The sequence below is a fragment of the Calliphora vicina genome, chromosome 5 (assembly GCF_958450345.1).
Source record: "Calliphora vicina chromosome 5, idCalVici1.1, whole genome shotgun sequence".
NCBI lineage: Eukaryota > Metazoa > Arthropoda > Insecta > Diptera > Calliphoridae > Calliphora > Calliphora vicina.
The window spans coordinates 24,710,337-24,723,336 of NC_088784.1; the positions used below are offsets into that span (position 1 = coordinate 24,710,337).

General features: G+C 33.9%; 1 protein-coding gene across 1 annotated transcript; it reads left to right on the plus strand.

Annotated features, from left to right (window-relative positions):
* Positions 1 to 207: 207 nt before the first annotated feature.
* Synj (synaptojanin) lies at positions 208 to 12,482 on the plus strand. Its single transcript, XM_065510682.1, has 5 exons — positions 208 to 269; positions 4,297 to 5,168; positions 5,231 to 6,000; positions 9,847 to 10,506; positions 10,568 to 12,482. The coding sequence occupies exons 2-5, from the start codon at positions 4,496 to 4,498 to the stop codon at positions 12,152 to 12,154; spliced, it is 3,690 nt and encodes a 1,229-aa protein (XP_065366754.1). The 5' UTR covers positions 208 to 269; positions 4,297 to 4,495; the 3' UTR covers positions 12,155 to 12,482.
* The last annotated feature ends 518 nt before the right edge of the window (positions 12,483 to 13,000 follow it).

Below are 13,000 nucleotides of genomic sequence, written 5' to 3' on the forward strand. Positions count from 1 at the left end.
TGGCATCACTGTATATAATTGTCTTGAGCCGCTGACTTGAGCAAACCCATTTATTTTAATATTGAGTTTTTCTGAACGAGAAATGGGGGGGTCTTCAAAACAATCTGTCCCATAAGAAATGCACGATGTGTGTGTGTTTTGGGTTTGATGTTAGCCAGTTGAGCCGAAATAAATTCAACAATCTGGCAGCATTTTTTAATTTTGTAAATCAGTCATAAATTGACAGTTCAAACTGAAGAAAAATTTTACGGGAGATATACAAGAAAAAGGTAATAAGAATTTACATAAATTTTGCACATACAAAATTCCACTGCTAGAGCATCAGAAAAATAGCAATATTTTAATGTTTATGAAAATATCAATAAAACTAAAAACAAATTAATGATTAAATTGTGTAAAAGTGTTTAAAAAGTGGGTGTATTTCACAGAAATACAAACAAAAAACGAAGAAAATTCCTTTGTATTGACTTTTTGCAAAAGAGAAAAAACAACAACAAAAAAGAGCTGAACTTGAAACAAATCTAAAGATAAAAAAAGGTTTGTTTAGCGGAATTTAAGTATGAATAATACATAAAAATTTCCAGAATTTTATCTTTTGTTTGCTGAGATTTATTATAAAAACTAAATTTCTTTCAAGTTTTGTGGTTGCAACGTATAATTAAAGATGTTATCGAACCGTTGTAATATTTGAAAACATTTACACTTAAATATCGATTTTGTTCTATTTTTGAAACCTTGAGTAGTTTTTAATGGGAATTTTTTTCTTGGTTTTCCAACTAAAGAGGTTGTCTGATTGGCCGTGGGAATAATAATTTTAATATCAAATCGGAAAGATTTCAATCTGTTGATTTGTGGTTAAAAATTATTTAAAAGTTTATTAAATTTGTATTGTGCGGCTTTTGCTATAAATTTGTTTTGTATTACTTTGTAAACTTACATAATCTGGAATGTGAATGAAGTGTGGTGGAACTAATTTGTCTAACAATTCATCTTTTATATTAAAAAAAGCAATTATTTTATAATTTCTACTTATAAACTCTGGTTTAATTAGTTTTTATTAAAATAAATGCATAATTTCAGGCTTCATCAGCAAAGTGAAAATGTTATTTATATATAACTTAAAGTTGGAAAGTTTAGTTTAACATGTAGCAGTCCAATTTGATCCATTCGTTTAGTCCCTTTGAGTAAAAGTTGTAAAGTTAGCTGGTTTCATATTAAAAAAAATTGTAGGACTTATATTGGGTGTAAAATTACAAACATATATTTACATTTTAAACATTATTGTTGTATTTTTCTCATTAAATGCAGTGTTTTTGTTTGCATATGTTCTGGCTGTAGATATTATGTTCCGTAAAATTGTAAGAATGTAATTGAATTATTGCATACTTTTAGATGCTCTACAGCATACAGGGTTGCATTTAATATAAAAATTTAATTATTTTGCATTTCATATTGGTAATTGAAAACAACATTAATTTAATAATTGCTAAACATTATTTTACAATAACTACATAGAATATTGATAAAAAACTTGGTAATATGCCTGGTTAATTGGAAAAAGTGGATTTTTTTAACTAAAGTAAATATTTATAACAATTTTATAATGTTTGGAAAATAGACTTCACTAAATTAAGAACTACACTTAAGATCTTATTATAGATAGGTAGAGATTATGTTCCAAAAAATTGTAATTGAATTATTGCATACTTTTAGATGCTCTACAACATACAGTGTTGCATTTAATATAAAAATTTAATTATTTTGAATTTAATATTAATTGAAAATAGCATTAATTTAATAATTATTATAGGGGCTTAAAAAACAATGCACATATTTAATATTATTTTATAAGTATTTTTTAGTAATATGCCAGGTAAAATAAAAAAAAATGGATTTTTTGGTTTGGTCTATTTCCCAAAATTGAGAAACTAGACTTCAGATCTTTTAATAATTAATTTTTATTATGAGCTTTTATGTCTGCAGTTCTCCAATAATTCGATTTGTTAGGTTTCAATGCGTAGATCTTTCAGGAGATTCAGCCTTTTGTCATATCGGTTTACAAGTTTCTTAATTTACAGATTTCAAGACTTATTTATGTTATTTTAGAAGTTTTAAGTGACAAGTAATATATCTAAAACAATAGAGAATTATAGGTTAGGTTTTTTATTTGATTTCTTTAAGTTAATTCTTGGCCTAAAATAACGCCATAACCAATTACGGCTTACGCATACAGAAGAGACTCGTCCAGGAACTGCCACATTGATATATATAGGAAGCCGCAATTTTAGAACTCAACTCTTGAGTTTTATGGTCTTTACCAAAATCCAACTTGAGTTTTGTTTGGTACTCCACCCCAACAAATTATAGGTTATAAATTATAACCAAAACTAATGCATGTGGTCAATGCGAAAACTTCGAGGAACCGTAACGCGGTACAATTAGACGACGCCAACCATTTACCAATACGAGTGAAATGCAATCCCTCAAAGTTAGCGAAAAAAGGAAGTCCTGATTGCCCTTAAACGATAACGACAATGACGGGCGAGTTCTTCCTCCACCTAGAGCTGAATTACGTATGGAGTTAGTTGTCAAAAACCTAACTCTCGCAACAATATAATCAACGTATTTTGTTGTTGTATCTCAATTATGATTTGTGTTATTTTTTGACAAAAGGGGAGTGTGTTAATTTTCTGTAGATTTAAAAAAAACGGATTATTTAATTCCATTTTCCATAAATTCTGAATGAGATGGTTCAATTTTCCTTGAATTTTACATGAATCATTTCGTTTCTAATTCATTTAAACTGGTCGATACAGAAATGGAATACTGTCCTCTTTTCCGAAGAATCCAAATACAATTTAAGAGGAAGTGATGGGAGAACATTTGTAAGACGACCAAAGGGAAAAAGATGAGATCCAAAGTACACAAATAATACTGTAAAGTTTGGCGGTGGCAATATTATGGTATGGGGATGTTTTTCAGGGCAAGGTATGGGCCCAATTCATATTACAAAAAAATATCATGACAGGTATAGGATACAGAACCATATTAAACGATGTTATGTATCCATACGCTGGGGAAAATATGCCCCTAGTTTGGAGATTCCAACACGACAACGACCCGAAACACACCTCTAGTGTTGTAACCAAGTGGTTACAATCCAACGAAGTACGTGTTTTGAAGTGGTCTGCCCAATCTCCAGATCTCAATCCCATAGAAAATCTATGGGAAATTGTAGATCGTAAAATAAGGACCCAAAATTACACCAGGAAGGAAGATTTATCGGAGGCGGTTATAAGGGAATGGCAAAATATTTCAAAGTAGACCATTGACTCTTTAATTGGTTCAGTGCATCGTCGATGTGTAGTAGTTATAAAAAAATAAGGGATACCCAACCAAATATTGAGTTTCCATTGTTTTGTCAATGCCGTAATAAAGAAATCTTTTAATTTTGTTTTCTCATTTTTAGAATTTAATTATGTCCTTTGTTTTTTGTTAAATTAAGTTAATAAAAGTAAACAAATAAAATAAAAAGTTTTTAAAAAAATTATTTCAGATTTTAGGCCACTAATGAAATATTTGGAAAAGTTTCCATTGTTTTGTCAACCACTGTATATAGTGGAGTCGATATAGCAATGTCCGTCTGTATGTTGAAATCATGATTCATACATCAATATATCCGCTATATACCCGGTTCGGTTGCTATATAAAATCGAGTAAATCGGCCCACAAATGGCTGAGATACCACGAAAACCTTGATTTTTGATCTATATCTGGATTACTAAGTCATTTATATAGACAATATGGATATCTAATGATAGACATTTCAAAGGCCTTTGCAACGACGTATATAACGTCATAGTAAGTAGGACATACAATGGGTCAAAATTGGGAAAAATATAATCTTAACTCGAGTTTTTTTTCATTAATAAATTAAAGAAAAATAAAATTTATTTTTTTTACCTAAAAATATAGCTCTTTTACTCGTTATTTATTCCAATCTAAAAAGAACGGCTCGTTTTGCGAAAAATTCGAAATGTAACGAGCCTTTTTAATTTAAAATCGTAATTTTTAATTGAAGGATTTGTTGTTTAATTAAATTCGAAATGGTTTATTTTTAATTAAATTCTAAAAAATAGTAAATTTTTAATTAAATTTTATTTGAATCTGTTCATGATTAATTAAATTCCTAAAGAACTCATTTTGCATTAATTTTAAACCGACAAGTTTTGCAACAACAAATTCCTTTATATACATTTTTTAAAGATTTACATATTTTCTTTCTTCTTTTTACAGATGTGTCTCCCTTGAATATTCCTTAAACCTTAAATTACAACCGCTGTTATTTGCAAAAAGAAAATTGGATAATTAATCCCACTTTTTTTGCTTGGAAATTAACAAATTACACACCATTTTCTTAACAACCAATTAATTAAACGCCTCCAACAGCCATTATTACTTAACATCATCGATATTTAGTCCAAACCTTCACAACATGGCAATGTCTAAAGTAATAAGGGTATTGGAGAAATCCATTGCCCCCTCACCGCATAGTGTGCTGATGGAGCATCGTCATAAAAACGACAGTATACTATTTGAATCGCATGCAGTGGCATTGCTGTCGCAACAGGAAACCGATATAATACGTAAACAATATACCAAAGTTTGTGATGCCTACGGCTGTTTGGGAGTTTTGCAATTGAATGCTGGCGAAAGTACGGTACTATTCCTAGTGCTGGTCACGGGTTGTGTATCTATGGGCAAGATAGGGGATGTCGAAGTGTTTCGCATACAACAAACACAATTTGTTTCATTGCAAAATGCTGCGCCCAATGAGGATAAGATATCGGAAGTGAGAAAATTGCTAAATTCGGGTACATTTTATTTTGCCCACACCAATCAGACATCGACTACCATGAATAAGTTTGATATAACATTGTGTGCCCAAAGGCGTCAACAGACCTCGGAAACGGATAATCGTTTCTTTTGGAATCGCATGATGCATATTCATATGCTGAGATTTGGCATTGATTGTCAGGCCTGGCTATTGAAAGCCATGTGTGGTTCAGTGGAGGTAAGAACGGTATATATAGGAGCCAAACAGGCCAGAGCGGCCATAATATCAAGGCTGTCGTGTGAAAGAGCCGGCACTAGGTTCAATGTTAGAGGTAAGCTAAACATTTATAATAATTCAAATATTTTATTAACTATTTTTCTTGTGGTTTTCCAGGTACCAATGATGATGGCCATGTGGCTAATTTTGTTGAAACCGAACAGGTGATTCATGTTGATAATGATGTTACTAGTTATCTGCAAACTAGAGGCTCTGTTCCTCTATTTTGGGAACAGCCAGGCGTTCAGGTTGGCTCGCACAAAGTTAAACTTTCCAGAGGCTTTGAAACTTCCGCTGCTGCATTTGATCGTCATATGTCAATGATGAAACAACGCTATGGTTATCAAACCATTATTAACCTGCTGGGAACCTCTTTGGTGGGCAGCAAGGAGGGCGAGGCCATGCTTAGCAATGAATTCCAAAGGCATCATGGCATGTCGGCCCACAAAGATGTACCCCATATCATTTTCGACTATCATCAGGAGTGTCGTGGCGGCAATTTTGCCGCTTTGTCCAAGCTTAAGGAGCGCATCACTGCATGCGGCATTAACTATGGCGTATTTCATGTGTCCAATGGCCAAGTGTTGCGCGAACAATTCGGTGTTATACGCACCAATTGTTTGGATTGTTTAGATCGTACCAACTGTGTACAGACCTATTTGGGTTTGGACACGTTGGCCGTGCAAATAGAGGCTTTGGGTATGGGTGAGAAAAAGAATTACTCGAGATTTGAGGAGATTTTTAAGCAAATGTGGATTAATAATGGTAATGAGGTTAGTAAGATTTATGCGGGCACTGGAGCCATACAGGGCGGTTCGAAGCTGATGGATGGAGCGAGATCGGCGGCCAGGACTATACAGAATAATTTGTTGGATAATTCGAAGCAGGTGTGTGATCTTTTTTCTATTCCACAGAAAAAGTTATATTTTTCTATTATAGAATAATCTATTATAAAATAGACAAAACCAGTATTTTTCTATTCTATAGAAAACCCAGTATTTTTCTATTCTATAAAAACCAGTATTTTTATATTCTATAAAAACTAGTATTTTTATATTCTATAAAAACCAGTATTTTTCTATTCTATAAAAACCAGAATTTTTATATTCTATAAAACCAGTATTTTTATATTCTATAAAAAACAGTATTTTTATATTCTATAAAAACCAGAATTTTTTATATTCTATAAAAACCAGTATTTTTATATTCTATAAAAACCAGTATTTTATATTCTATAAAAACCAGTATTTTTATATTCTATAAAAACCAGTATTTTTATATTCTATAAAAACCAGTATTTTTATATTCTATAAAAACCAGTATTTTTATATTCTATAAAAACCAATATTTTTATATTCTATAAAAACCAGTATTTTTATATTTTATAAAAACCAGTATTTTTATATTCTATAAAAACCAGTATTTTTATATTCTACTAGCTGAACCCGGCCCGCGTTGCTGGCCCTTAGAAAACATCTGTTTTATATCGCATCTCGATTTTAATATAAAGTGTCGGACATAGTCGGTGATCCAACCTTCAATGTTAATACATGTAGTGGCATTTCGGCTGGTTCCAATGAATTCAACAATTGAGTATGAAAATTTCTTATTCATGCTTTTCTGAAGATTCCGTGAAAATTTCATCAAAATCGGTCCAGCCATTTTTGAGTCCATACGAAACATACATATACACATCCATTTTTATGAAATATAGGGCATTAGCGGTATAATGTAAAAATTTGATTTTTACACACCCCTCCGCCTACAGACCGAACATCAAAAATCTGACTTTATAGTGTTAACCGCTGGGATTTTCTGAAGATACCCTGAAAATTTCATCAAAATCGGTCCCGCCGTTTTTTATATATATAGATGGCATTAGCGGTAAATTGTAAAAATTGGATTTTGCCACGCCCCTCCGCCCACAGACCAAAAATCAAAAATCTGACTTTACAGTGTTACCCGATAAGCTCTTCTGAAGATTCCCTGAAAATTTCATTAAAATCGGTCCATCCGTTTTTGAGTTCATTCGGAACATACATACATACATACCCACATACAAACATCCATTTTTATATATATAGATAGGGCATTAGCGGTATAATGTAAAAATTTGATTTTTACACACCCCTCCGCCTACAGACCGAACATCAAAAATCTGACTTTATAGTGTTAACCGCTGGGATTTTCTGAAGATACCCTGAAAATTTCATCAAAATCGGTCCCGCCGTTTTTTATATATATAGATGGCATTAGCGGTAAATTGTAAAAATTGGATTTTGCCACGCCCCTCCGCCCACAGACCAAAAATCAAAAATCTGACTTTACAGTGTTACCCGATAAGCTCTTCTGAAGATTCCCTGAAAATTTCATTAAAATCGGTCCATCCGTTTTTGAGTTCATTCGGAACATACATACATACATACATACATACCCACATACAAACATCCATTTTTATATATATAGAATAGGGCATTAGCGGTATAATGTAAAAATTTGATTTTTACACACCCCTCCGCCTACAGACCGAATATCAAAAATCTGACTTTATAGTGTTAACCGCTGGGATTTTCTGAAGATACCCTGAAAATTTCATCAAAATCGGTCCCGCCGTTTTTTATATATATAGATGGCATTAGCGGTAAATTGTAAAAATTGGATTTTGCCACGCCCCTCCGCCCACAGACCAAAAATCAAAAATCTGACTTTACAGTGTTACCCGATAAGCTCTTCTGAAGATTCCCTGAAAATTTCATTAAAATCGGTCCATCCGTTTTTGAGTTCATTCGGAACATACATACATACATACCCACATACAAACATCCATTTTTATATATATAGATAGGGCATTAGCGGTATAATGTAAAAATTTGATTTTTACACACCCCTCCGCCTACAGACCGAACATCAAAAATCTGACTTTATAGTGTTAACCGCTGGGATTTTCTGAAGATACCCTGAAAATTTCATCAAAATCGGTCCCGCCGTTTTTTATATATATAGATGGCATTAGCGGTAAATTGTAAAAATTGGATTTTGCCACGCCCCTCCGCCCACAGACCAAAAATCAAAAATCTGACTTTACAGTGTTACCCGATAAGCTCTTCTGAAGATTCCCTGAAAATTTCATTAAAATCGGTCCATCCGTTTTTGAGTTCATTCGGAACATACATACATACATACATACCCACATACAAACATCCATTTTTATATATATAGATAGGGCATTAGCGGTATAATGTAAAAATTTGATTTTTACACACCCCTCCGCCTACAGACCGAATATCAAAAATCTGACTTTATAGTGTTAACCGCTGGGATTTTCTGAAGATACCCTGAAAATTTCATCAAAATCGGTCCCGCCGTTTTTTATATATATAGATGGCATTAGCGGTAAATTGTAAAAATTGGATTTTGCCACGCCCCTCCGCCCACAGACCAAAAATCAAAAATCTGACTTTACAGTGTTACCCGATAAGCTCTTCTGAAGATTCCCTGAAAATTTCATTAAAATCGGTCCATCCGTTTTTGAGTTCATTCGGAACATACATACATACATACCCACATACAAACATCCATTTTTATATATATAGATAGATAGGGCATTAGCGGTATAATGTAAAAATTTGATTTTTACACACCCCTCCGCCTACAGACCGAATATCAAAAATCTGACTTTATAGTGTTAACCGCTGGGATTTTCTGAAGATACCCTGAAAATTTCATCAAAATCGGTCCCGCCGTTTTTTATATATATAGATGGCATTAGCGGTAAATTGTAAAAATTGGATTTTGCCACGCCCCTCCGCCCACAGACCAAAAATCAAAAATCTGACTTTACAGTGTTACCCGATAAGCTCTTCTGAAGATTCCCTGAAAATTTCATTAAAATCGGTCCATCCGTTTTTGAGTTCATTCGGAACATACATACATACATACATACATACCCACATACAAACATCCATTTTTATATATATAGATAAAAAACAGTATTTTTATATTCTATAAAAAACAGTATTTTTATATTCTATAAAAACCAGTATTTTTATATTCTATAAAAAACAGTATTTTTATATTCTATAAAAACCAGTATTTTTATATTTTATAAAAACCAGTATTTTTATATTCTATAAAAACCAGTATTTTTATATTCTATAAAAAACAGTATTTTTATATTCTATAAAATCAGTATTTTTATATTCTATAAAATCAGTATTTTTATATTCTATAAAACCAGTATTTTTATATTCTATAAAACCAGTATTTTTATATTCTATAAAAACTAGTATTTTTATATTCTATAAAACCAGTATTTTTATATTCTATAAAACCAGTATTTTTATATTCTATAAAAACTAGTATTTTTATAGAATATAAAAACCAGTATTTTTATATTCTACAGTATTTTTATATTCTATAGAAAAACCAGTATTTTTCTATTCTATAGAAAAACCAGTATTTTTCTATTCTATAGAAAAAACAGTATTTTTCTATTCTATAGAAAAAACTGTATTTTTCTATTCTATAAAAAAAACTGTATTTTTATATTCTATAGAAAAAACTGTATTTTACTATTCTATAGAAAAAAACTGTATTTTTCTATTCTATAGAAAAAAACGGTATTTTTCTATTCTATAGAAAACCCCAATATTTTTTGCTGAAAAAAACATTATTTTTTTCTATTCTACAGAAAAAATCCAATATTTTTGTCTAATATTTTCTTTAATTTCTAGGAAGCCATTGACATTCTCTTAGTCGGCTCTACCCTCAACTCTGAATTAGCAGATAGAGCTCGCATTTTGCTACCCTCCAATATGTTGCATGCTCCTACCACAGTGTTGCGTGAAATGTGCAAACGTTACACGGAATATGTTACTCCCAAAACGGCTCGTGTAGCCGTAGGCACTTACAATGTCAATGGTGGCAAACATTTTCGCAGTGTGGTCTTTAAGGACACCCTATCGGATTGGCTGTTGGATTGTCATGCTTTAGCTCGATCCAAGGCATTGGTGAATGTTAATAATCCTTCGGAGAATGCCAATACTCCTGTGGATATTTATGCCATAGGTTTTCAGGAAATTGTCGATCTAAATGCTTCCAATATCATGGCCGCCAGTACGGACAATGCCAAGTTGTGGGCAGAGGAATTGCAAAAGACCATATCACGTGATAATGACTACGTCCTGTTGACCTATCAGCAGCTGGTTGGCGTATGCCTTTATATTTATATACGCCCAGAACATGCTCCCTATATAAAAGATGTGGCCATAGATTGTGTGAAAACTGGCCTGGGCGGAGCGACTGGCAATAAGGGAGCCTGTGCTATACGTTTTGTTTTGCATGGCACTTCAATGTGTTTTGTTTGCGCACATTTTGCTGCTGGTCAATCGCAGGTATGTTTATTGTAGAGAAATAATAAAATTCCGTTTCTATTTTAAATATTTTCTATTTAAGGTGGCCGAGCGTAATGCTGATTATGCCGAGATCACCCGCAAATTGGCCTTTCCCATGGGCCGCACTTTGAAATCTCATGATTGGGTATTTTGGTGTGGCGATTTCAACTATCGCATAGACATGGACAAGGAAGAACTGAAAGAGGCCATACGGAATGGCGATTTGAATTCCGTTCTAGAAAACGATCAATTACGCAAAGAACAAGAGGCGGGCAATGTATTTTCCGATTTTCTGGAAGGTGAAATAACCTTTGATCCCACTTACAAGTACGATGTGTTTAGTGATGAATACGATACCTCGGAGAAGCAAAGAGCTCCGGCCTGGACTGATCGTGTGTTGTGGCGTAGACGCAAGGCTTTGGCTGAGTCTGATTATTGCAATAACGATTGGAATCCGGGTAAACTAATACACTATGGACGTTCGGAGCTAAAGCAAAGTGATCATCGTCCAGTTATTGGCATTATTGATTCGGAGATTGTGGAAATTGATCAAAAGCGCAGAAGAACAGTTTTCGAACAGGTTATTAGAGATTTGGGACCACCCGATTCAACTATAGTGGTTCATGTGAAAGAGTCTTCGGTGGACGAGGAGGGTCCCACTATTTATGATGAAAATGTCATGTCCACTTTGATACAGGAACTAACCAAAATGGGCGAGGTTACTTTGGTGCGTTATGTAGAAGATACCATGTGGGTTACATTCAGAGATGGTGAAGCTTCTCTCAATGCAGTGGCCAAGGGGCATCTCAATGTTTGCGGCTTAGACTTGGAGTTTGAATTGAAATCGCCCAATTGGAATGATTATGTGGACAATGAGATTGAATTGTGCACTACAAATACCATAGCTTTGTGTGCAAATCCTCAAGAGCAGGCACAATTATTGAATGCCACCCCTGAAGTGCCACAAAGACCAAAACAACCACCCACAAGGCCAGCACCCGCTAGACCACCCATACCCATGTCACCAAAGAACTCACCCAGACACTTGCCACATGCCGGAGTTATCAGTGTGGTGCCAGAAATGCTACAGAAACCGGCCAAGCCACCTATGCCACCACAGCCGCAACAAACTCCTCAACTACCAGCACCCTTGAGACCAGTACCAGTGGGCTCCGGCTCCGATACGGCCCCCTCTTCGAAATCTCAATCGCCAACCGAACAAACTTCACCTTTGCACACGTCATCGGGTAAAGTGTCACCCTCTGGCTCGGGCTCCCAGGCCGGATCATTGCCGCCCACACCGCCACGCCACACACAAAGCAAGAACGTCACACCAGCTTCGACACCGTCACGCCAATCGAAACAATCATCGGTAGATGTGCAAGATACCTCAACATACAACGAGAGCAATATTTATGAAGAAATCCAAGATGACATACCTGCACCACGGCATCCACCACCAGCATTCCCACCGCCCGTGGGTTTGGCGGATGGCAGTAGCGATAGTCCAGCCAGAAGAGCACCCCAAATGCCGGCGAATGCTCCTATGGGTCCTCCACCACCACTACCCGTTAGACGAGGTCCCCCACCTATACCAAATCGTACAGGGAATGCACCCCCCTTGCCGAATAGACCAAATAATAATTAAACAAAATAGTTATCATAACGTACTTAAATGGTAAGTAGCAAAGTTTTTTTTTCTGTCTTTTCCTCAAACTCTTAAAAAAGTTTGTCGAAGAAGGCTGAAATCTCCGTGGAAGAGGATAGAGAAGCGAGAAGAATTAAACATTCCTTTATACATATATGTATGTGTTTTTAAAAAACAAATAATCAATCAAACTAAAATACACATTATTGCAATTGTAATTCCAAAAAACAAAAACAAATTTAATTATGAAAATATATTATTATTATTATTATTACTATACTTCGAGAAGTACTCAACTCAAATAAAAACTGCATCATGTATTACTTTATTTTCTTTTATTTTTTTTTTTATTTATTTATAATTTATAAAGAAAACAATGCCTAAATTCATTATTTCTAAAATTGTTACTTAATGAGAAGGTGTTAAAAGAATATAGCCTAACTGAAAGGGGCTGATGCTGTTAACGGAATATTAGCATAGTTTAAGGAGGTTTTCACAAATTGTAAAGTAATTCCTCGTGTCAAAATTTGTTTCGAAATATCGTGGTTTTTATATTCCCATTAAAGACGCTATTTTTTTTTGGTGGTTTTCTTCTAAATTTTGGGTAATGCAGCTTAGAATGTGAATTTTTTTTAGCATGAATTTGGTCTACGTAAACATATGTATGTTTCTTTTGAGTATAATCATTTTGGTGGATGTTTTGGATTATTTGTTTGATCTTTCAAGAATGTTGAAATTTGATCCTTTTAGCTTTAAGGAAAATTCTAAACAAAAATTGAACACTGCACATTCAAGGCATTACAGTGAAGAACTTCTCTGAACCTATTTTGCATAGAATGGTGGGTG